Below are 26,827 nucleotides of genomic sequence, written 5' to 3' on the forward strand. Positions count from 1 at the left end.
CAGCACGCTACTGTTTATAAAGGAGAGTGATTAGACGAGTGGATGCTGGTGTGCTAATCACTCACCTGGTGCTGCTCCCCTGAGCTCTCTCCACACTCCTCTCCTGCAGCTGATGCGCCATGCCCCCTCCACATTGTGCAAACACACTTTTAACTTCAGCATTTTTATGTAGTTTTTATGTAGAAGCCTCGCTCCACTGTCTGTTTCCTTGAATGTCTTGCTGGTATCAGTTGTGTGTTTTGCCTTTAAAGCTGCAGTCTGCAACTCTTTTTCAAGCATAATGCCTGGAACTGTCCGGGGATTCTGAAAGTAGTACATTATATACCCCAATACAAAAAAAAAAAGAGTTCTCTAGGTCCCCTATATGTCCCGCTAGGTCCCTCCAAAGCCAGCAGGTTTGTTTACAAAATTGCAGACCAGACCGGTAAAAGGTAACCAATCAGGTTACGAGCTGGGCTCTGCTGCTGCCTGTCAATCACCGATTGTGCACGCGCGATACAAGGTAGGCTGTCCCCACGCTTATTTATCTAGACTATTGAACTTCATTACGGGCTAGTCTACTTACTGTGTCTTCCATGATCGCAAATGACAGGTGAGTTGATGAATGAGGAGTCGTGTAAGCGCATCTGGCGTGCACGTCTACGTGCACGAGTTCTCATGTGTTTTGATGGGGCGGGACAGGAAGTTGAATAACTTTTTATTTTTCGGTTAAAAAATAAGCATTTCTTGCATTTTGCGACTATGGAGGTCACCGTTTTCAACTTCAAGCGTTCTGATAGATCATGTAAACTCTTAAAATGCCAAAAATTAGGACTTTACGTATGACAACAACAAATCCTGCAGACTGCAGCTTTAAGTGATATTTTAGACTGGAACTACTACGGTGAGAAGACGATTCAACTTGGCTGTAAATGCAGGAGTTTTTTTAAAACTTATGTTGAAAGCAGGAACGGGTCATCAGCTGGGGACCACCAGTCACAGATGTTTCGCTCCTTTAACCCCAGTACATCTCTTGGTGGCAGAGCAATGGCTGGTATCTCTACCTGCCACCCCCTGCTGATGCCCTAGGTCAGCCATACTCAAATGGCAGCCCGCGGGCCTTTTTAGGCCCATTGGGCATCTATTTCTGGCCCACGAGCTGTTTTTAAATTTTTTTAATTTTTTTATTATGATTTTTTTTTTTTTTTTTCAATCGCGCTGTCCGCTCTTATTTTGAAATCACGCACTGCGATCTCGAGACAAGGCTGGGGATTGCCTCCATGGTAACGATAAACAGATAGGCTCTAGCAGTAGAGCCCTCGTAAACTCGAGATAGTAGTCACTCGCTCAGCAGCAGCAACACGTTTACCGACCGGAGCAATAATGGCATGCTCAAAATTTTCCCCAAAAAGAAAACTGGACAGCGAAAACCGCCAGTTCCAGCCAGAATGGACAGAGAGGTTTGCGTTCTTTCTACCACCGTCCAGCACTCGCCCTCTGTGCTTAATATGTCAAGAAACTGTCACGGCAATAAAAATGTGCAATGTGAAACGTGTGACACTATGAAAAAAAACACAAGCATTTTGAAGAGACATTTCCGCAAAACTCCGAGATCAGAACAAAAAAATTAAATGCTCTTAAAGCATCATCATCCAACCGAATCCTCCACACATTAAGCTGAGAAAAGTGAAATAGTTCTTGACACAGCGATGCATAGTTTGTTAAACAAAGCACAAGAAATAGGCTGCCTGAAGACTATTTGTTTTGGATCTTGAACAGGGTTATGCTTGGTTTTATTTAGTTATTAATTTTAATTTATGCCCAAATGCAAATTATATTTTTATTTTAGGTAATATTTTTGTTTTGAATAAAAAGGAAATGTTATGTTATAAAATATGTTATAAATGTTATACATACGTTATGTTATATTGTTATGATACGTTATCATACAAGGTCCCAATAAATGGCCCCTTGAGTCATTGAAAAAAAATTTGTGGCCCCTCATCATTTCTATTTGCGTACCCCTGCCCTAGGTGTTCTGCCCCCACCCTCTATCTCTCCTCCTTAGCCATAGCCAGAAGCTGCCCTTCTCTGCCTCCGCCAGTTCCTTAATGGCTTTCTGGCTCCCTGCTCCTGTACAGCCAATGTCTCGAAGCAGGCGAACTATTGAGGAGCCCACGAAGCCCCTACACCTCACCTCAACAGGGCATGTAATGGCTTTCCAGCCAGCCTCCTGGCACTTTGCCGCCAAGGTTAAAGGTAAACCCGGAGGGGCCTCCACTTGTACCGGTGCGGCTAACTGGCCCTCTCTACTGGCCGGGGCCAGCTGCCTTCCTTTCCGAGCTATACCTAGCCCCCGTTCAGCAGACGTCTTCCATCGCCACTCGGTTGAGGGTAGAGATCCGGGCAGATTTCCATCTGTCTCGGTGCGGTTAGCTCCTGGCTGGCTGGGACGGCTGCCTCCCTGAGCTGGCCGGCTTTGCGTTTGTCTGTGCCTGAATTAATTTCGGGCCCAGGCGGGCTGGTCTCTCCATCTGCCACGCTGTGGCTGTTGGTCCTGGTCCATCATCTCTCTTTTTGCGCTTTGCAGCCGCCGCCCACCTCCAGCAGTGTTTGCCTCCTCACAGCCTCGGTCATGGAGCTCCGCTATACATCCATGCAGCTCCGCCAGCTGATTTCCCAGTTGCCCCCTTCCACCGAGCTCACTGCCACACTGGAACTGCACCGACTTCTTCTCCGTCCTCGCTATATTCACCGAGGCTCCCGCCGCAAGTTTGTTTTTGGTTCCGCCACCATGGGCGGGATTCCGTCGCTGTGGTCTGACCACAGCTCACGCACCGGCTCCCGCACTTCCTCATCGCGTCATCACAACAACACACGTCATCTGAACGGGCCAAACGCCAACACCTGTAACCTCCGCCAGAGAGTAAAAGGGCTGTGCCTCCGCCCTATCCCTACTTCCGCCCCATCAATTCCAAAACAAAAGTACCTGAAACTCGCCCTCTTCAACACAAGATCCCTCAACAATAAAAGTCTTATTCTCAATGAATTTATCATCGACAAACAACTCTACCTTCTCTGTCTAAATGAAACCTGGCAAAAACCCTTGGATTACTTTTCACTCAACCAAACTACCCCTGCCGGATTTTCATACCTGGACAACCCACGTTCCGAGGGCAAAGGAGGGGGCATTGCTGCCATCTACCATCACGACCTCCAACCCCGCCCACTCTCCATCCCTGCCGCTAAATCTTTTGAACACCTGGCTTTCAAACTCCCTGGCCCTAAACCTCTCATAATTTCAATTATCTACCGCCCCCCCAAGCCCAATCCATTATTCCTATCAGACCTCTCTGAATTCATCACTGCACTGTCCTCCATCTCGCCATCTGTTTTACTCCTTGGTGATTTCAACCTCCACATTGACTCCCCGGACTGTAAACATGCCATGGACTTTCTGGACCTACTCAACTGCTTCAGCTTCACCCAACACATCAATTTCCCCACCCATAAAGGTGGACACATCCTAGATCTGGTTTGCTCTACCGGCCTCCACATACACAACATCTCCAGCACCGACCTCTCCATCTCCGACCACCTGGCCATCACACTCGCTATTGACATTCCTGCCCCCCAACCAAAACAGGACCGCACAATAACTTTCCGCAACCTGAAGTCCGTCTGCCCAGTCGCTCTCTCCACCTGCATATCTAGCACTCTCTCCGGCCTCCCCCTCTCGACCAATCCAACCCCCATGGACCTAGTCAACATCTACAACAACACGCTGTCTACCTCTCTCAACAAACTGGCCCCCCTGAAAACCAAAACTGTCACTTTCATTCACTCATCCCCATGGTTCACCCCGGAACTTCACAAACTTAAAAAACAACTCAGACAGTTAGAACGATTAATCAAGAAAACCGGTCTCACAGTTCACGCCCTCGCCTACAAAGATCTTATGCACCTCTACAAATCTGCACTTAACAAAGCCCGCTCTGTTTACTATTCTGGCATCATTCACTCTGGATCCTCCAACCCACGCACTCTCTTTTCAATAATAAACAAACTCCTCAAACCCCAGGACAATATCTCATCCACATTCACCCCGGAAAAGTGCAACAACCTCCTATCATTTTTCCACTCTAAGATCGATAACATACACAACCAGCTTGTCACCTCCACTGCCATCACCCCCAACTCTGAACCTCCATTTCCCTCATCCCCCGACCACCAGCTTTCCATCTTCTCCCCTATAACCACTGCCGACCTCTCCAAAATACTCTCCACCATGAAATCATCCACCTCCCCCCTGGACCCCATGCCTTCTGAGCTTGTCAAAGCCTGTTTCACCTCCCTCGCCCCACTCATCACGGACACCATCAACTCCTCCCTTACCTCCGGCACCGTCCCCTCTCCTCTTAAACTTGCTGCCATCACCCCCCTCCTTAAAAAACCTGGCCTTGACCCTGACGACCCCAACAATTTCAGGCCCATCTCCAACCTCCCATTCCTCTCAAAAATTCTGGAAAGAGCCGTCGCAGCACAATTAAAGCAATACCTCCTCTCCAATAACCTGTACGAAACATTCCAATCTGGCTTCAGAACCCATCACAGTACTGAAACAGCACTTTTAAAAGTCACCAATGACCTCCTACTCTCCTCCGACTCCGGCTCCCTCACCATTCTCCTCCTCCTCGACCTCAGTGCTGCCTTCGACAGCATCAATCACTCCATCCTCCTCAACCGTCTGCAAGCCATTGGCATCATCAACTCCGCTCTCTCCTGGTTCACCTCCTACCTATCTGAAAGACTCCACTACATCTCCATCAACAACCACAAATCCCGCACCGCCCCTGTCTCACACGGAGTTCCCCAAGGCTCAGTGCTCGGACCAATCCTCTTCATCCTCTACATGCTCCCACTGGGTCACATTATCCGCCACCATGGTCTTCACTTCCACTGTTACGCCGACGATACCCAGCTATATATCACCACCACTGCCATTACTCCTGCCATTCTCTCCACCCTCACCAATTGCCTAACTGACATCAAAGCCTGGATGAATCACAACTTCCTCAAACTCAACAGCAATAAAACTGAAATTATAATTTTTGGCCCAAAATCCACCCTCCCCACCTCCCAGCATTTCTCACTCTGCATTGATGGTCACTCCATCACTCCCTCCCCCCTGGTCAGAAATCTCGGCATCATCATGGACCCCACACTCTCCTTCAAATCCCACATAAACCAGGTTACTAAAATAGCCTTCTTCCACCTTCGCAACATTGCACGCCTTCGCCCTACTCTCTCCCCCTCAGCTGCCGAAACACTTGTCCATGCCTTCATCACCTCCAGACTCGACTATTGCAATAGCATCCTGTATGGCCTCCCCTCCTCTGCTCTTCAAAAACTGCAATATGTCCAAAACTCAGCTGCCCGACTGCTCACTCACTCCCCCTCCAGAGAACACATCACTCCCATCCTTCAACAACTTCACTGGCTTCCAATAAAACAGCGAATCAACTTCAAGATCCTTCTCATCACCTACAAAGCCCTCAATAACCTTGCACCTCCATACCTCACAAACCTCCTCCACCCCTACTCCCCCACTCGACATCTCCGCTCCTCTGATGCAAACCTCCTCACTCCCATCACCAAGACCAAGTACCGCACCCTTGGGGACAGAGCGTTCTCCATCGCTGCCCCTACCCTTTGGAACTCCCTGCCCCCCACCATCCGGAACTCCGATACACTCCCCTCATTCAAAAGCCAGCTCAAAACCCACCTGTTCAAAATCACCTACAACACCTGATAAAATGTTCCTCTCCCCCCCCCCCCCATGTGCCTAAAGTCTGTAACAGTGTTTTTCTCTTGTTTATAATGTCTTGTTTTTTTTTTTGTCTATGCTTTCTGTTTGTTCCTTATGTAAAGCGTCTTTGAGCATTTGGAAAAGCGCTATATAAAACCTATGTATTATTATTATTATTATTATTATTAAGTCTGCATACTTGGAACGCTTGCGTTCATTGACAGCCTCCATCCCTTGTTCCCACGGGACAGTGAGTTCCACCATCAGGATGGTCTTGCCTGGGACTGACCACAAGATCAGATCTGGCCGGAGTGATGTTTCCACTATCTCCCTGGGAAACTGGAGCTGTCTCCCCAGGTCAACCCTCATGGTCCACTCTCCACCGGGTGAGAGGAGTCTTGGTGTTGCTCTCTGGTGGGTGGGTTTGGGGTATAATAATAATACACTTTTTCAGCTTGTGCAGAACGCTGCTGCCCGTCTTTTAACCAACACCAACAGACGTGTGCACATCACTCCTGTTCTTAACTCCCTCCATTGGCTTCCTGTCCTTTATAGAACTGATTTTAAACTTTTAATGTTTGTTTTTAAAGCTCTTAACGGCCTCGCCCCATCGTATTTATCTGAGCTTTTAACAGTCCTGGTAGAGCTCTGAGGTCAACAGATCGGTTTCTGCTGGAAGTGCCCAGGTCAGAATACAAACCCTGGGGTGACCGAGCCTTTTCTGTCGCTGCCCCCAGGCTCTGGAATAAGCTCCCCGTCCATCTGCGTCTTACTTCTGACCTGGGCCTCTTCAAATCTAGGCTAAAAACCTACTTATTTAGGATTGCTTTTAATACCCAGTAGTATGATGACACTTTTATCTTATTCGATTTTGTTGTATTTTATTGCTTTCACTGTTCTTTTATTGTTTTTATTTGTTTTTACTTATTCTTCTCTTTATTTATTACCTGCTGTAAAGCACTTTGGTACATCGTAAGGATTGTCTGTAAAGGGCTGTAGAAATAAAGTACATTTACATGTAATAAAAATGTTTTTGTGTTATGATACAGTGTGACATCATGAGTGTGATGTCATATTTGTGTGGCCACACGCCGACTCATGTTTGTTTTTCATTCTGCACGTTTTAGAATAAGCAGAAGCTCCACCTGAGAGGTATGTCAGTAATGAATTACATCTTCCTCTGCACCGCTGTAATATTAAGTTTGTTTGCTTCTAACACGAGCATACAACAACAGAACATCATCAGGATACATTCGTTCTCAGTCATTTTATCCATATGAAGGTGCTCTTGGCTCAGTGAGATCCTACAGCTGTAAAGTGAACATTGATATCTGTGTTTTAGTGTCTCACACACACTCAGATGCAGCCTTCATCTGCAGGTGGAAGAAAAATTTAACTCCTGGTCCTGAACTTTGTGATTAACACTTATCAGATCTAAACCTCATAAACAGGTTTACCTCAGAAACTATATCTGTTTATATATTTACTGCAGTCTTTATTACAGCCATAAGGCTTTTTAACAGTGACTGCTGAGTTCTGCTCAAATTGATTGATTGATTATTATTTTTTTTTAAATGTAAAAAAATTTTTTAAAAAGTTTTTTTCCTTTTTTTCCCGGGGAAAAAAAGGGAAAAGGGAAAAAGAAGAAGAAAAAAAATGTATTGATTTTTTTTTTTAATTTATTTGTTTAATTAGTCATTTATTATTATTATTATTATTATTATTAGTTAGTAGTAGTGTTTTTACTAGAATTGGTATTGTTATTGTTGTTGTTAATATACAATCATAAATATTTAAAAAATTTTTGAGCTACTTGACTAATTTGAATTTCCCCCATTGGGGGATGAATAAAGTATTTTTTCTATTTCTATTTCTATATCTATTACATGTGTGTAAAAACCAAAAAGACGTGGATTTCACTGCCTTTTGCCCACCAGACCAACATAAAACAGAGTTTAAATAAGATGAATTAACTTTAGTTTTTAATGAGGATTTAATTTACTTTAAGACTTGTTTGAAGAAATCTAAGAAAGTCCAATTTAGTTTGCTTTATTTGGAGATTTTTTTTGCTTTTAATCATATATATTTACGTATAAATATTAAGTATCAAATGATAACAAAAGGATCTGCAGTAAGATTTTGCAGGATAATAAAAATATGAGTTGTTTAAACAGCTTAAAGGTTTAAATAGGAAAATAGAAACACCCATAACATCAAAGAGCAGCTATGTTGTGGCAGTGATATATTATTGTGAGAATGCTTTAAGGCATTCTCATTGTGAGAATGCTTTAAGGCATTCTCACTATTAAAGGGTTAGTTCGCCATTTTGCACATTAAGCCCTGTTTTTAGGTAGTCTGGGGTGAATTATAGATGTTCTGATCACAATTTGGACATTTGGTGCTGAACGGAGCATTTAGGTATCCACTGCTGCAGCCCCCCCACCTTTGCATTGAGTCAATGACCACTCAAGCAAACAATCATAAAACGGCATTAAACTTTCGTTTGAAAAGACATGGAACTCACCGTGTGGTCAGTGGTGGACATCGATAAATTGACCCGAAAATCGCAGCAAAATCTGCCTTCTAACAGTTGTTTTAGCATTTGGTGGACCTATTTTTTCGGGACACCGTTGAATAGCAGCAGCAAGACATCCAGCCACTAGGTGGAGATAGTGCGTTGTTTGTGTACAATACAAATCAATGAAGACGGACAATAATGGTAATATAACTTCTCTGGAAGCGTATTTCGCGGTGATTTTCGAGCCAACGTATCGCTGTCCACCACAGACAACACGGTGAGTTCCATGTCTCTGCAAACGAAAGTTTAATGCCGTTTTATGATTGTTTGCTTGAGTGGTCATTGACTCAATGCAAAGGTGGGGGGGCTGCAGCAGTGGATACCTAAATGCTCCGTTCAGCACCAAATGTCCAAATTGTGATCAGAACATCTATAATTCACCCCAGACTACCTGAAAACAGGGCTTAATGTGCAAAATGGCGAACTAACCCTTTAACTCGCCAAAATAAGGCTATTCCTGTTTTTTTTCTCAAACAAGGTCATTTAAAGAGATTTATGCATGAAACCTTCTTAGAATGGATAAATATGAAGGACAAAGGAGTTTGAACTTGTTTTGACTGAAGGAATTGGTGTTTATAAGAAAAAATCCAAATTTCGTCTTAATTCCGCAAAAGAAGGCTATTCCTGTGTTTCTTTCTCAAACAAGGTCATTTAAAGAGGTTTATGCATGGAACCTACTTAGAATTGATATATATGAAGGACAAAGGAGTTTGAACTTGTTTTGACTGAAGGAATTCATTTTATAGCAAAAATACCAATTTGGTCTTAACTCGCAAAAGTAAGACTATTCCTGTTTTTCTTTCTCAAACAAGGTCATTTAAAGAGGTTTATGCATGGAACCTACTTAGAATTGATATATATGAAGGACAAAGGAGTTTGAACTTGTTTTGACTGAAGGAATTCACTTTATAGCAACAATACCAATTTGGCCTTAACTCGCAAAAGTAAGGCTATTCCTGTGTTTCTTCCTCAAACAAGGTCATTTAAAGAGGTTTATGCATGGAACCTACTTAGAATTGATATATACGAAGGACAAAGGAGTTTGAACTTGTTTTGACTGAAGGAATTTGTGTTTATAGCAAAAATACCACATTGGCCTTAATTCGCCAAAGTGAGGCTATTCCTGTTTTTCTTTCTCATACAAGGTCATTTAAAGAGGTTTATACATGGAACCTACTTAGAATGGATATATATGAAGGACAAAGGAGTTTGAACTTGTTTTGACTAAAGGAATTTGTGTTTATAGCAAAATTACCAAATTGGCCTTAAAGGGTTAGTTCGCCATTTTGCACATTAAGCCCTGTTTTTAGGTAGTCTGGGGTGAATTATAGATGTTCTGATCACAATTTGGACATTTGGTGCTGAACGGAGCATTTAGGTATCCACTGCTGCAGCCCCCCCACCTTTGCATTGAGTCAATGACCACTCAAGCAAACAATCATAAAACGGCATTAAACTTTCGTTTGAAAAGACATGGAACTCACCGTGTGGTCAGTGGTGGACAGCGAGAAATTGACCCGAAAATCGCAGCGAAATGTGCCTTCTAACAGTTGTTTTAGCATTTGGTGGACCTATTTTTCCAGACACCGTTGAATAGCAGCAGCCAATACAAATCAATGAAGACGGACAATAATGGTAATATAACTTCTCTGGAAGCGTATTTCGCGGTGATTTTCGAGCCAACGTATCGCTGTCCACCACAGACCACACGGTGAGTTTCATGTCTCTGCAAACGAAAGTTTAATGCCGTTTTATGATTGTTTGCTTGAGTGGTCATTGACTCAATGCAAAGGTGGGGGGGCTGCAGCAGTGGATACCTAAATGCTACGTTCAGCACCAAATGTCCAAATTGTGATCAGAACATCTCTAACTCATCCCAGAATACCCCCAAACAGGGCTTAATGTGCAAAATGGCGAACTAACACTTTAAGTTCCTGTTTCTCTTTATTATTTTTATTCCGCCAGTTTTCGGCACCTAACTACTCCTGCATACTTTCAGCTATTTTTACAATTTAGGTATCAAAACGTTCAGCTCTTTCAGCAGATTCCTGCTATCATTTTTGGTGTTTTTAACTTTTACACTTTTTAAGATATTCAACTTTTATTCAAATTTTTCCATCATTCAAATGAATGGAAACTGCTTTCAGCTCTTCCATATCATCTCCCTCTTTCCAACCTAACTATTTCTGCATGCTTTCAGCTAAAGACACCATTCAAACTTTAAATGGGTCACAATACATTCAGCTATTACCAATTGTTTCAGCTTTTTTAAATCTTCAGCAAATTTTGGCACAATATGACAGTTTCAAAAACATTAACACTTTGCTCCTTCTTGATGTTTATGAATGAGCACACAGTTGAGTATGTGCTGACAAGTTTCAAATTACTCCGTTTTTTCAAACAAATTCCTCTCAACTTCCATACAGTTTAACTTAGAGAAACAAATTATACCTTAAAATGTAGGAAAAAGTGTCCTCTTTCAGAATTTCAGCTATGAGCCTTGAACCGAGATCAACCTCTCAAATTCTCTGACTAACTCCAATGTTAAGTTTGGTAGTACACAAAAATCACAAAATACCTTCAACCAATACCTTAGCAACAGCTTTTATTGCTAAAATGTAACTGTTTTCAGCTTTTTTAGCATGGTCAGCTATCCCCATTCAGCACATAAACATTCTCACTGCTGTTTCGCTGGAACAGCTCTTTCTAGTTATTATTATCATGATATTCAGCCAAAACACACGACTGAAACACCTCTGACATGTTGGACTCTGAACGTTGTGGCAGCTTCAAACGGCTGCAGGATGTGCTCTGATTCCCGGCTGGACCAGGAGGGAAAGCAGAAATGTTTATCCTGAGGCAGGTGGTGGTGATTAGCTGAACTAATCCAGGTGCAGATAACACGAGCTCCCAGGTGCTCTGAATAAAACAGGAAGTGAGATTAATCACAATATCACCTGAAGCAGGATATGAGATAAAAAACAAAAAAACACAGAAAAACACAGAAAAACACCAGGATATGAAGGAGAATTAATTTCTCCTCAGCTTCCTGAGGTTCAGGAAGTTTTAAATTAGTTCAAACATTTGATCATTTTTACACATAAAATATTTTTTCGGAACAACTTGGAGAAGGACTTCAGGATTTCTGCAGACTGCACACCGTAGATGATGGGGTTGAGACTGCTGGGGATGATCTGTAACAGAATAGCTGTAAACTTCCTTTGGTCTGAGTACTGAGGAAAGCGATGCAGAACGATGACGATGAGTCCGGTGACGATCAGGATGAGGTACACCAGCAGGTGGGTGCTGCAGGTCTTCAGGGCTTTGCTGTTCAGAGACTTGTTTCTGCTCCTCAGACACACGGTTGAAATCCTCCAGTACGTGAGGACTATGCTGCCGATGGAGCTGGAGAACAGAACCACGGCGAAAAGAAAGCCGTAGATGTTGTTGATGAGCACACTCTCGCAGGACAGCTTGAACAGCGAGGCGTTGTCGCAGTACGGGTTGGTGATCAGAGTCCTGCACCGGTTCAGCCGGAGCGTCAGCCCGAGCAGAACCACCACCCAAACGAAGGCCGCCCCCCAGGCGGAAACCGTCAGCTTCATCACCGTCGACTTGGTCAACACAGCGGCATAGCGCAGAGGATTGCAGATGGCCATGTATCTGTCAAAGGCCATAATCATGAGCACCGTGTGGGAGCCGGTGGCAAACATATGCATGACGAACGCCTGAAGCACGCACTGGTGATGAGTGATGAGGCGCTCCGACGGAGTCCTCAGAAGATCCACCAGCAGGCGGGGCACTGTGACAGAATTACCCATCATATCGTTAACTGGAAGGTTGCAAAAGAGCAGATACATGGGCTGATGGAGGTTCCTCTCAGCGATGATAACAAAGGCAACGCTCGCGTTCACAAACATTATGAAAGTGTAGAAGAAGAGGAAGAAGAGGAAGACGGGGTAGACGGCATTTCTGGATAATTTCAGCCCCTCCATCTGGAGCGTGGGGCTGTTGAGTGTGTGGTTCTCCATCAACCTGCAATGACAAACATCAGAGCTCAGCACAGCTTCAAACAACATTTTAATTCACCGGATAACAGAGCTCCACTGAAGAATAAAGCAAGAAAAATTAAACAGGAGATCTTACAGACTGTTTCACCGGCGTTGAGCCTTCTGTGGCATCTGTCTCTGAGCTGCTGGTTTTATTCAGTCACTCCTGTATTCAGAGGGGACTCCATCCTGGTTAACTCTGAGAGGCAGCGCTGTGAAAACAAGATGTGATGAAACGTCCACTCCATCGTAACTCATGAGGCGATGAAGAAAAGAAAGTAAGGCAGCAACACAGAGGTCACGTGATTAAATAAAATAAAATAAATAATAAATAATAAAATTAAAATAAATAGATTTATTTCGATGTGATGTGGCCGTAACAAAGGTTGACAAAAGGATGGGAGCGGTGCCGCACCGCATGGCACCGCACCGCATGGCACCGCACCGCATGGCACCGCACCGCATGGCACCGCACCGCATGGCACCGCACCGCATGGCACGGCACGGCACGGCACCGCACGGCACGGCACCGCACGGCACCGCACCGCACGGCACCGCACCGCACGGCACCGCACCGCACGGCACCGCACCGCACGGCACCGCACCGCATGGCACCGCACCGCACCGCACCCCACCGCATGGCACCGCACCACATGGCACCGCACCGTAGGGCACCGCACTGCATGGCACCGCACCGCACCGCATGGCACCGCACCGCATGGCATGGCACCGCACCACATGGCATGGCACCGCACCGCAGGGCATGGCACCGCACGGCACCGCACTGCATGGCACCGCACCGTATGGCACGGCACCGCACCGCACCACACCCCACCCCACCGCATGGCACCGCACCGTAGGGCATGGCACCGCACCGTATGGCACCGCACTGCATGGCACCGCACTGCATGGCACCGCACTGCATGGCACCGCACCGCACCGCATGGAACGGCACCGCAGGGCATGGCACCGCACCGCATGGCACCGCACCGCATGGCACCGCACCGCATGGCACCGCACCGCATGGCACCGCAGGGCATGGCACCGCACCGCATGGCACCGCACCGCATGGCACCGCAGGGCATGGCACCGCACCGCATGGCATGGCATGGCATGGCATGGCATGGCACCGCACTGCATGGCATGGCACTGCGCCGCACTGCATGGCACCGCAGGTCATGGCACCGCATGGCACCGCATGGCACATCGCATGGCATGGCACCGCACCACACGGCATGGCACCGCATGACACCGCAGGGCATGGCACCGCATGGCATGGCACCGCACCGCATGGCACCGCATGGCACCGCATGGCACCGCATGGCACCACAACACATGGCACCGCACCGCATGGCACCGCACCGCATGGCATCGCACGGCACCGCATCGCAGACGCTTTTATCCAAAGCGACTTACAAATGAGGATATAACATTACATCTAACATCAAAGCTAACAATAAGCTACATAGAAGGAAACCACCAGTTAGACTCTGACTCTATGCAGGCATAGTAGTGGAGCAGATAACAGAAAAATTGTGCAAATTATGATACAAGCATTAAATTTGTTTTGGTTGTTCTCTAGGGCCTATTGATGAAATGTGTCCGATTGGACATGTGAAAATGGTGGCCGTTTTTGAAGATGGCCTCCCGAAGCCTCCCGAAGTTCAATTTTTCATAGAAATATGTGTAGTTGATATATTTGAATGACATAAGTGTACATTTTTCTTTAAGATACACTGTGTTGTATTTGTATATAGACATAGATGACATTATTAATGGAAAACGAGAAAAAATATTAATATATAACTTTATTGGAACGAAACATTGGATAACGAAAACAATATAACTGTGTAACACAAAACACAAAAGTTCCTCTGGCTGCTACTGGTCACAAATGCAGCTGAAGAGTGCTGTGCAAGGGAGCCCTGATCTGAAGCACTTGCATCTCCGGTTGCAACCTTTTTCACAGGAACACTATGCCGTGCGGTGCGGTGCGGTGCGGTGCGATGCGGTGCGGTGCGATGCGGTGCGGTGCGATGCGGTGCGGTGCGATGCGGTGCGATGCGGTGCGATGCGGTGCGGTGCGGTGCGGTGCGGTGCGATGCGATGCGGTGCGGTGCGGTGCGATGCGGTGCGGTGCGGTGCGGTGCGATGGGATGCGGTGCGATGCGGTGTGATGCGGTGCGGTGCGGTGCGGTGCGGTGCGATGGGATGCGGTGCGATGCGGTGTGATGGGGTGCGGTGCGGTGCGGTGCGATGCCGTGCGGGGCGATGCCGTGCGGTGCGATGCTGTGCGATGCTGTGCCGTGCTAAGCCGGATAAGTGATTCCGGAAATGATGATGTTAGCCGACCAATCACAACCCTTGCGGTCCCCGTCGCCTCGACGATAGATAGGAATGTTGGCTGACGCACACAAGCAACGAAGACCGTCTCCGGGAGGGTCTCCATTGACGGAGAGGGCTCTCCGTAGGTGACCATAAATCAGCCTTTAGGCTGACCGAAGACCAGGCTGATTCTGGACCATCTGCAGAGGTTTCACAGCAAAGGCTGGGCGACCAGTTAGGAGGTTGTTGCAGTAGTCAAGGCAGGAGATGAACATGGCCTGCACCAGGAGCTGGCCATTTGCAATCCTCTGCGCTACGCCGCTGTGTTGACCAAGACGACGGTGATCAAGCTGACGGTTTCCGCCTGGGGGGCGGCCTTCATTTGGGTGGCGGTTCTGCTCGGGCTGACGCTCCGGCTGAACCGGTGCAGGACTCTGATCACCAACCCGTACTGCGACAACGCCTCGCTGTTCAAGCTGCCCTGCGAGAGTGTGCTCATCAACAACATCTACGGCTTTCTTTTTGCCGTGGTTCTGTTCTCCAGCTCCATCGGCAGCATAGTTCTCACGTACTGGAGGATTTCAACCGTGTGTCTGAGGAGCAGAAACAAGTCTCTGAACAGCAAAGCCCTGAAGACCTGCAGCACCCACCTGCTGGTGTACCTCATCCTGATCGTCACCAGACTCATCGTCATCGTTCTGCATCGCTTTCCTCAATACTCAGACCAAAGGAAGTTTACAGCCATTCTGTTACAGATCATTCCCAGCAGTCTCAACCCCATCATCTACGGTGTTGGGTTAGGTACGGCCTGGGGGGTATTCCTAGAAAGTAGCTAAAGAAAGCCAGGCTATAGCCGGTAAGCGTCGCTTGAACTAGCGCCATCTCCCATTTAAGCCTCAAGTCGTTCCTTGAAGACATTTTAGCTGCATCTCGGTGAGGCTAATCCAAGCGAGGCTTACATAGCCTAGCTTAGTGCGAGTGCACGAGGAACGTAAGAAGCCCTGACGAGTGGATGGTGGAAAAATGGAGATCTGTGTGAAAATGAGAGCGAGACAAGAGCTGTTATTTTTTCGTCAGCTGAACAAATAATGCTTATGGAGCTGTATGAGGATTTTAAAAGTGTCATCGCCAGAAATGGTAATACAGCTGTGATCAATAAAGCGAAGAAACGGCATGGCAAACAACTGCAGACAGACTAAATGCGTAAGTTATGAAAGTTTCATACCATTGACATTCATTTTACTGTCCTCATGTATTTATGCTCTCCTCTTTGTGTTATAATTTGTTTACATAAAGCATGCTGAATTGTCTCTGTATGAGATGTACTGCACACATATACTGGCCCTGCTCAGTTTATTAATAACCCAATAATCGACACGCATCATCATACTTTGTGACTATCCTGTGTGTGTGACCCACATATTAATTTTTCACTGTTACATCTCAACAGGAGCAATCTTAACAGCCAAAAGCGTACCTGGCAGTAAGTGAAGGTAAAGTACAGGAACATATTTCAGAGTGGTAAGTAGCCTTTGAAGAAATGTGTTTGTCCAATAAAGAGAGCGCCAAACTAGATATGGAACACCTGAAAATAAAAAAGATCAAGCTAGAGATTATGAAACTGGAGAGGGATGTTAGTATAAATTCAGATAAAGGAGAATTTCGTGTTGTGAACTGTATTCAATTCTGTTTTCTATCCACAGCTTGAGAAACATGTAATAATAATTAAACAATTCAACACAACTTGAACTCAAACTTGTCATTATTGTACGGTTCATGCAAAGTGTTAGAAATGTGTTTTTTACATTTATATTCACAGTGGGGTGCCATGACCTAACTTGTGGAAAGTTATAAATCATCTCTGTCCATTTAGCCTTCTTACACTTGCTCTGACTTAAACTGCTACTGTGTCAATGCTAAATCATGAAAAGAAGTTCTAACTCAAAGGTCACAACAATAAGGATCAAAGGAAATATGTGTCCCTGTATATAGGTCCTCACTGTGTCAGGAGAAACTGAGTCCTTTCAGGCACTAGAACTCAACGAAGAAAAGACTTGAGCCTGAAAAGTTGTCCACAAGACAAAATGTATAAAATATGAAGTATACTATTAATTTAAGATGGCTCTGTCAGAAGTCAGCCATGGTGCCTGAGAACTTTAAGCAATGAACCTGTATTTAATTTGGCCAAAGGTCATTTCTATCCATGCCCTTGTTTTAGCATGTGCATGTGAATGCCCTTGTTCCTGGATCAGGATATGGCGTGAGGAGGTACGGCCAGCATGCATAGCCTCTGTCCCCAAGCAGGACACCATTGAACTCTCCTGCAGAATAAGAGAAATGTTGGATGGATATACATGTGTTAAGACTTTAGGCAATTTGATGCAATATGTGCCTTATATGGCTATCTATAATAAAGTATGACGAGCACTTTAAATTCCTTAAGATGACCTCTACACCTGACCTCTCATTACATTACCAAAATTCTGCCCATGCTACACCTTACTTCAAAAGTACACTCCTTCAGGTCAGTAAAATTCTTGCGCCTTGTGCAAACCTCTGCGCCAGTGAGGATGCTCGGAAGATCCTAGAATCATGAACTGATCCCGGCCATTTAGCCTCAATGTTGGAAATGAAATGACCTCCATCACAGATCATCTGTATCCACGGAGGATAGGAGTCAATGATGAGGTTTCACAGGGCATAAATGTAACATTGCTCAGCATTACTCAAAGGGGTTGATGTGGTATTTTTCAAAATGAGAAATCCAGTTCAGAGTCTATGGACAATTATCCCCAAGTGTACCTGTACATTTAGGATATGGAAAAATGTTCGGTTGACATAGTCAGCCTCCACAGGTCCAGCAGGGGCCTGGACAATGTGACAATGTTTAAATCCAGACTGAAAACAGTTCTATTTAGATGTGCATATGACACCTGAAAGTATTTTATCTGCACTCTTCACTTTTAAATTAATTAATTAATGATTTTTTTGTTTTTTGGAATGATTTTATTGCCTTCTTGTGATTTTTTTGTAGCTGTAAAGCACTTTGAATTGCCTTGTGTACGAATTGTGCTCTACAAATTGCCTTGCCTTGGATGCGTACATGGGTACAGTGTAGTGCACCGGTAACATTAGCGAAGCCTGAGGGAGATGATGAAATTAATGCAAATACTTCAGCCAGTAGGTTGTTTTACATTATCGGCTACTGTAAATGTGGAGCAGCAGCCTGAAAGGACAGAGGTCATATTTTTAATATGGTAAGTTTAGCAATGCAAAGCGGCAGAGAAACAGAGTAAAACAGGTTTTTATCATGGAACAAACCACTGCAAGACTTTTAAGGACATTTAAGAAAAGGGACATTTAAGAAAAGATGGAAACCAATAACACAAATAAGAGAGCTCTAGATCTCATGTTTGATTCACTGTATTTTACTTTATTGTATTCTAATGTTTGTGGGGGAGGGTTCTGTTTGCTTTTTTTGTTGTTTGTTTGTTTTCCTCATTTATTTATTTAGTTTCACCTCTTCTTTCCCAAACCTCCTCTGGTTTTGAATCGGAGGTACAGCCAATTACACTGTGGCCACTGCAGGGATTACATGTACCTAATGTTACTTGATGTATAACTAATGTGAATGTACAGATGTAGGCGTGTATGTTGGTGTGTGTAAGTATCTGTGTACATCAGAATGGACAGATTTGTAAAAAGGAGAAAGGAATGAATTAATATGCATCTCCATGCGTTTGTTACTGTTGAATTAATAAAAAGAGTCATTAAAAGGAAGCCGATGGGAAACACGACTCTGGAACAACTTTTACTTAGTGTTGATGCTTCAGATTCTGCTTTTGTGACATCTTTTTAAACATAATGAAGTCATTCAGTGAAGATACTGAAAATAATTTCTTTGGTCTTTTAAATAAAGGTTCAAACAATCAACAATTTACAGATTTAAGTTTTCATTGCATTTCATAAAGCTCTCCAACAGTCCTGGAAATGAGGTTTGAATGTGTAATAATGTCTTCAGCTGCACTTCATATGAGCAGAAGATCTTAAAGACATTCAGAAACAAATGGGAGGATGTGGTTCCAAACTGTCTGTTTTTCTTTGTTCAATTCAGGCTGAAAGGAAACAAAAGGAAACAATGTTTTTGATGTGGAGATTTATAAAACTCTTTTAGAAACTGGACGGTTTTTACATAAATATTTCACATGATTATCATGCCATGATATTTGAGCACAATATTTTTTTCTGACATTTCTTATAATTTTTCTTTTAAATCGTTTATTTAGTACAAAAAATATTTTTCGTCATATTTGTCATCATCATTCCAATGTTGTTCCTGTGTCTAAGTCAGGCCTCACTGCCTCAGTATTCCTCATCTGTAACGGTGGGCTTAGTGTCTGCCTACCCACTGACACTGATGAACTCAATATTCCAGGAGTATTAGGCAAGGCAAGGCCTCTTTATTTATTTAGTGCATTTCATACCACAGGCAACTCAATGTGCTTTACATAGACAAGGCATTTAAAAGAACAACATAAAGCAGCATAAAAACAAGCAATTTAAAGAGAATACAAATTAAAACACAGTTAAAAGCAATCAAAGAAGAGGGGAAAAAGAAAAATATAAACTCAACCATAAGCACACAGAAAGAGAAATGTTTTTAACCTGGATGTAAAAGTGCTCACAGTTGGGGCTGATTTCAGTTCTGCTGGTAGTTTGTTCCAGTTGTGTGCAGCATAACAGTTAAAAGCTGCTTCACCGGGTCCAGTTTGAACTCTGGGCTCCACTATCTGACCTGAGTCAGTAGATCTCAGAGCTCTGCTGGGGATATACTCTAGCATGTCATTCATGTGTTCTGGACCTAAAACCATTCCGTGATTTGTAGACGAGCAGCAGAACTTTAAAATCTATTCTGTATCTGACCGGAAGCCGATGTAAAAACCTGAGAACTGGGGTGATGTGATCTGATCTCTTTTAACTCTATTAACATACTTACTGAGACAGACTTCATGGGTATGATGACACCTTCTTTGGCTCAAACAATTTTGACAAGAACTTCTTGATTTCTTTGGACTGCAGACCATAAATGATGGGATTCAGGCTGCCGGGAATGATGTGAAACAAAATGGTACAGAGCTTCCTGTAGTCTGAGTACTGAGGGAAGCGATGCAGAGTAATGATTGACATTCCATTAAACACCATAATCAGATACACAACCAGATGAGTGCTGCAGGTCATCAAGGCTTTGCTGTTCAGAGACTTGTTCTTACTGGTCAGACAGACGACTGTAATCTTGGTGTAGGTGAGAATGATGCTGCCTATGGAGGCTGTGAACAGAACCACAGTGAAGGTGAGACCGTAGATGTTATTAATGAAAACGCTCTCACAGGACAGCTTAAACAACGAGGCATTGTCACAGTAGGGGTTGGTGATCAGAGTCCTGCATCGGTTCAGCCGGAGGGTCAGACCCAGCAGAATCCCGACCAAAAGGAAGGCCACTCCCCAGGCAGAAACCGTCAGCTTCATCACCATTTTGTTGGTCATGATGGCAGCGTAACGCAGAGGATTACAGATGGCAACATATCTGTCAAAGGCCATGATCATGAGCACCGTGTGGGACGTGGTGCCGAACATGTGAGTGGTGAAAGCCTGAACCACACACTCATAATAACTGATGAGGCGCTCAGAGGGAGGCAGCAGAACGTCCGACATCAAACGAGGCAACAGGATAGAGTTCCCAAGTATATCATTAAAAGGCAGGTTGCAAAACAGGAGATACATGGGCTGATGGAGGCTTCTGTCCTTGAAAACTAGAGCAACGATTCCCACATTTGTAATCATTATGAACACATAGGAGAAAAACAGAAAAAGAAACAGAGGATACATAGAATCCTCAGAGACGTTTAAGCCCTCCACCTGCAGTGTGAAGCTGTTGTAGGTGTAGTTTTCCATCATCCTGGGAGAGCTGCTGCCTCATGTAAATGATCTATTTACCTGAATAAATGTCCCTCACATATACTTCGATCAGACATTCTTTAAAAAATGCACTAAATTCTGAAACAGTTTCTATGAAATGACTCGAACTTTCCTGAGTTGTGTCTGGTTTGTCTTTTCTTTGTCATCTGTCCCTGCAACAGAGGACAACAAGCTTCTCCGGGTAAGTGTTTTAAAGACATGATCGTGTCTGTAGGGGACTAAGCACTACCTTGAATAAAAAATTATGTAATATCATGGGATCATCATAATGAAACACTATCATAACAGAGTGAAGGGGACAACACCAGAGTCTAACCGCCAAACTTTATTTCTATTCGACACCCAACTATTTCTAATTACTGAAAACCAATACATTTTCTTCAACCTTTCAGCTCGTCTCTGCTTATTCCCCTTATTACTTTAGCAGTGTTTGCAGTATGGTGGGGTTAATTGCCATGCTGAGGGAGATGTCTGCATTCAAGGTTTATGCTCAGTCTGAACAGTTGTTTGGGTGGATGTTCCACATTAGGTATAAAACAAAAAAAAAAATGGTGTCATTCCACATCCCAAGAGCCAGCTTCAGTAGCCTAGGATCAGACCGCCAAGGTCACTGCCTTTGGCTGCTACCCAACTCAGCGGGACCTTACAATCACTGACCAAGACGGTAACCTCGGAGTGTTGATAGACTCAGATCTGACTTTCAGCAGCCACATCAAAGCTGTCACCAAGGCAGCTTTTTACCATCTCAGAAACATCAACAGAATTAAAGGTTTCCTCTCCCAAAAAGACCAGGAGAAACTCATCCATGCATTCATCTCCAGTAGACTTGATTACTGTAATGCTCTTTTAACTGGACTTCCCAAAAAGAGCATTAAACATCTGCAGCTCATCCAGAACTCTGCTGCTGGAGTTTTAACCCGGACTAAGAGATCTGAACACATCACACCAGTTTTAAAATCGTTACTCTGGCTTCCAGTCAGTCACAGAATAGATTTTAAAAGCCTGCTGATGGTTTACATCTGTAATATGTTCAGAGAATATAAACCCAGCAGAGCTCTTAGATCCAAGGACTCAGGTCAGCTGGTCCAGTCCAGAGTCCAGACTAAACATGGAGAAGCAGCATTTAGCTGTTATGCTGCAAACAAGTGGAACAAACTGCCAGTGGAGATTAAACTTTCACCAAATGGAGACATTTTTAAATCCAGGTTAAAAACATTTCTTTTCTCATGTGTCTATGCATGAAATCTGCACGATATCTTTGAACTTATCCGGACTGTTGCTTGTTTGTAATCATTTTAATTATTTTATTGGTTTCTCTTTATATTCTTTTATGTATTTTTAATGCTTCTTACACTCCCTGCTGCAATGCTTTTATTTTATGTGAAGCACTTTGAATTGTTTTGTACATGAAATGTGCTATACAAATTAATTTGACTTGACTTGGGCACACTCATTGCCCCCCAGCTGTGTACCTGCACATTAGGGTTTACCCCAGATGAGGGGGTAGACTCCCTCCGCCTTCAGGTGGTTAAATGATGAATCCCACCCGTGTGTATTTAAGTGCACGTGCACGAGGATAATAGATTTGCATACCCCACGTCCTAAATAATACCATATAAGGCTGTGCTTCCCCTCTCCTGTGCCAGGAAGTGTTGAGTCATGAGAATAGCATCAAGGCGTAAAAGCGTTCAGCAGGCTACGTGAGGCCAACTTAAAACTGAAACCATCCAAGTGTTGCTTGTTCCAGGAACAGGTTGCCTACCTCGGACACATTGTCTCCGCCAGAGGCATTGCCACTGATCCAGAGAAAGTAAGGAAAGTGGCCAATGCCCCAGAACGTGACAGAGGTGCGCCATTTCATTGGTTTGGTGTCCTACTACCGGCGCTTCGTGGAAGATTTCGCCACCATAGCCAAGCCACTGCATGAACTTACAAAGAAGTATGCACGCTTTCACTGGACAGCCGAGTGTCAGGGGGGGTTCGAGGAACTAAAAAAAAGACTAACATCATCGCCTGTTCTTGACTACCCCCTTGACCGTGGCGAATTCTTCCTGGATACTGATGCCAGTGACTGGGGAATAGGAGCTGTCCTCTCCCAGCTGCAGGGGGGAGAGGAGAGAGTTCTGGCATATGGCAGCAGAAGACTGTCCTCCACAGAACAGAACTATTGCACTACCAGACGTGAGCTCCTGGCAGTAGTAGAGTTCACCTCTCATTTGAGACAGTATCTACTGGGACGACCATTCACTGTACGAACCGACTGACAAAGAAAAGTCCTCGAGCAGCAATGGGCACAGTTAAAGTGGGTGCCCCCATGGAGAGGATTGCAGTCGACTTGATGGGCCCACTAAACGAGACGGAAAGACATAATCGCTACATACTGGTGGTGAGCGACTATTTCAGTAAGTGGGTGGAAGCATATCCTGTTCGCAACCAGGAAGCAACCACAGTGGCTGACAAGATTGCATCTGAGTGGGTATGCAGGTATGGGGCCCCACATTCACTGCATAGTGACCAAGGCACCAACTTCGAGTCGGCGGTGTTTCGGGAGATGTGCAGTCTGTTGCAGATTGAAAAGACACACACCACTCCATTTCGGCCCCAATCTGACAGCCAAGTGGAGCGCTTTAATGCCACTCTACAGAAGATCCTGGCCACTACAGCTGACAGGTGCCATTGGGACTGGGATCTGATGATTCCTTATGCCGTCATGGCTTATCGGGTAACTAAGCACAGCTCCACCGGACTGTCCCCCAATATGATGCTCTTTGGACGAGAAATCACTGAGCCTATTGATCTGGTTGCGGGCCCGCCCCCAGACAGTGACAGTGTCGCCCCCCTCCCAGATTATGTCATGCAGCTCCGAGAATGGTTACAGCTCTGTCACCAGCTTGCCCGAGAGACGCTGGGACGATCTGCAGAACGTGCCAAGCGGCAGTATGACAAAAACATCTGCCAAGTCCAATACGAGGTCGGGATGCAGTATGGCATTTGATCAAAGGCACCAAGGCCGTGAAGAACAAGGTGAAGAAATTCCTGCCTTCATACGAGGGCCCCTACTTCATCGTGGGCCTGCTGGATGACTTGGTCTATCGTATCCAGAAAACTCAGAGGTCAAAGGTCAAGATCGTCCATCACAAGCTTAAACCTTACTACTCCCGAACGGAACTGGACAATGGTTGGGTCTTCCAGAGCGCTGATGCGTGGTCACCAGTGGAGGTGTCACCACCCCCAGCTGATGAAGACATCGTGGAGCCAGACATTGATCCTCTCAACCTGTGGAACGCCTCATCGGAGACACAGGACGCAGTTGTGGGAGCTTCACCGGACCCCTACTCATCATCTCCAGCTCCACCAGGCAGCAGCCAGCATCTCGACAACATCAGCATGCCGCAGCCGGCTGAGGTCGACAGCAGGGGCCATCCTCCCCCCTCTGCATTGTTACAGAGCCCCCGGAGAGTGCCAGAGAGGTTTGGTGCCTGGTTATTCTCTAAAGACTGAGAGGTATTTCACCTGACACCGTTTACCGTTACATTTTACAAGAGTGTTACAGTTACATTTTATAGTTATATTTTTCATAAGTTGCACTAAACCAGTATCTGAGTTTACAGATTGTGTAAAGGCACAGACCTATTTGAATGTTATTTGTAGTTTTATGCATTGTGGCTGCAGATTATTTTTTATTTTTTATATGCACTTAACCTTTACTGGGGAATTAGCCTAACTACCCCCTACAGGGTTTGTTGTCGGGCAGAAGTCATATATGTACATGCACATTTTCCTGGGCTTTGAAGTATCGTTGTGTATCTTTGCTGACAGAAATAGTGTGATTACCATGATAATGTAATGACTTTGCTAATTTTGTGTTGTAAGCTTCGCCGATAAGTAACTTGTCTTCCAGGTGAGAAAGTATGGACATTTACTGAGCATTTGCCAAGGTGTTATGCTGTTTTTTTCCTCCAGAGGATTTCTTCAAGGACTGTGGGAAAAATGGACACTCATGGGAAATGTTTATTGAGAATTGTTCATTGTATTTTGTAATAGTACTGGAGTGATGTTGAGGTTTTAATCATTATCCAGTGTGGGGGTAGTGTTACAGGCTCAGCCGTTTACTGTGATTTGTTATGTGGGAGGGGGTAGTTTTTCAGGTAGTACGTCAGCAGGGCATGTTGGGAAGGTGCATTGTTTTTCCTGGTTCAGTGAGCAGGCTGGTGACGCGACTCGGCAGCTACGTGTGTGTTGGATTGTATCTTTCTTCATGCGAGAAGTACTGGAAATAAAAAGTGCCATTCTTCAGACGTGGTCCCGATCATTTTGTATGTTACCACAACGAGCTAAACAGAGCTATCTCCAAGAGGGCTCCACCTACTACGGTTCGAGGGTCAGCCAGCTCTAGTTTGGTAACACTTCCTTTTTTATAACTTTCCCTCCCACATACCCTAACCTTAACACTCTGGAGTCTAAAACCCGCTGGCGGGATTTTTGACACATCTCCAAAAACACATCTGTAACTGTGAGTTTGTGTCATTCAAACATGTAAGTGACACCATTAAAAACCTTGCAACTTCTAGTTTTCAAATATATATATATATTAAAATAAATTATATAGCTGGCCCTTTTTAAAGAGAGTGAACAGAAATCTTTGGATTTTCTGTAGTCTCAGACTGCAGCAGCTTCCTAGGCCACACCTATCGCTATTCACATGTAAAGTACCAGGTGATTGAGTGGCTATTCACAGGTGAGAACACGCCCCATTCAGCCAGCATGTGGGGGAAGGCAGCAATGTCCTGCCAGTGACAGACAATTATCACATGGAGAGTGACAGGGGGGTGGGGGGAATCAGGGGTGTTACACACCCATCTAATTAGTATTCAACTAACAGAGACACTGCCTGGAGTTACAATGACTTTTTTTACAGTTTGTGTGAAAACAAAAAAACATTTCTGACTGCACTTTTTACTTTTATGCAGCCAACACTTTTGTTTACAAGCTCAACCTTCAAAAGTCTTGGCTAGATATATTTATAGTGTGTTTTCTTGCACTGTTTGAAGACCTCTAAAACTTGTTTTTTTGTACAGTTGTGTTTCCCCTCAATTTAAATAAAACTTGTTTGTATTACATTCACTTCACTCTCATATTGTTTTTTGTTAGGCTTTTCAGAATACAACCATATGTGTCACTTTTGCATAGATGTTTACAGTTAGTTGAAATACTTGAAAATGTCAAGGTGGTGACAACTGCCTCAAAGTCTCTGAAAAGGCCTTAGACTCCAGAGGGTTAAGGGTCACAGGACCATAGCCCTAACCCTAAGTCCACCACTCCATGACACGTTTTGAAATATTAATTTGAATATAATAGTTCCTCTATTATATACCTTCCCCTAAGGTCACAGGACTGGAGCCCTATTCCTAAATCCACCTTTCCCATGCCACTTCTTCAAAAGAAAAAATTTATTTTAATAACTTTATATGACCGTCGCCTCATCTCTTTCTTACTATGTTACATTTTGCTGCAAGATCAGGTGACTTTGGTCATCATCGGGTTTTAAGACTGCCCACAGCACACACAAGGAAGAAATAAAAACCCTTTATGCTTTCAGTCATTGAATTTATTATTATTTTTTAAATCAGAGTACATACAGCTGATGATGTTACAAAGGCCAAGCACAAAACCACCACCACAGACAGAGAAAACTGTCCTGAAAAGGCTGTGACCAGAGGTCGGCTGCCTCTGTTTGAGCCAGATGCTGCAGAGCATGTGATACAATCAGTTCTGCACAGTTTGAACGAGAACCTCCAGTGAATCAACAGAGTAGAGTCTCTAATCTTTAGCTCATAGCTGATTACTTGTTCCCAACTATGGTGTGATGAGGAGATACAGAGAGATAACGTTGTATCTTTTTGTTCCTTCGAATGTTTGAATATTAAAATATTAAATTTCAGCCAATTTTTTTTTAAAATCTTTCAGTTTGAAAAAACTTTTAACATAATACGAAACTACAGAAATCTGAAATTGAATTGCGATTAAGATTTGAATCACTTGACAGCTTTACTAACCATTTCCTGCTCACATGATATTAATAAAAGTACAAACTAACATTAGATGCTGCCC

The 26,827-nt window shown here is 44.4% G+C and overlaps 2 protein-coding genes across 2 annotated transcripts; both read right to left on the bottom strand.

The window, feature by feature from the left end:
* Positions 1-11,437: 11,437 nt before the first annotated feature.
* LOC142401384 (olfactory receptor 5H19-like) lies at positions 11,438-12,397 on the bottom strand. Its single transcript, XM_075486782.1, has one exon. The coding sequence runs from the start codon at positions 12,395-12,397 to the stop codon at positions 11,438-11,440; it is 960 nt and encodes a 319-aa protein (XP_075342897.1).
* A 7,350-nt stretch (positions 12,398-19,747) lies between these two features.
* On the bottom strand, positions 19,748-20,692 carry LOC142401385 (olfactory receptor 8G17-like). The gene has a single exon (XM_075486783.1). It carries the CDS (start codon positions 20,690-20,692, stop codon positions 19,748-19,750), a length of 945 nt encoding a protein of 314 aa, XP_075342898.1.
* Positions 20,693-26,827: the final 6,135 nt, after the last annotated feature.

Source organism: Odontesthes bonariensis, chromosome 16 (assembly GCF_027942865.1).
Source record: "Odontesthes bonariensis isolate fOdoBon6 chromosome 16, fOdoBon6.hap1, whole genome shotgun sequence".
Taxonomy (NCBI): Eukaryota; Metazoa; Chordata; class Actinopteri; order Atheriniformes; family Atherinopsidae; genus Odontesthes; species Odontesthes bonariensis.

Bases quoted from the DNA above. Each gene is read 5' to 3' on its own strand.
- LOC142401385 (XM_075486783.1), bottom strand. From the start codon at position 20,692: ATGGAAAACTACACCTACAACAGCTTCACACTGCAGGTGGAGGGCTTA.
- LOC142401384 (XM_075486782.1), bottom strand. From the start codon at position 12,397: ATGGAGAACCACACACTCAACAGCCCCACGCTCCAGATGGAGGGGCTG.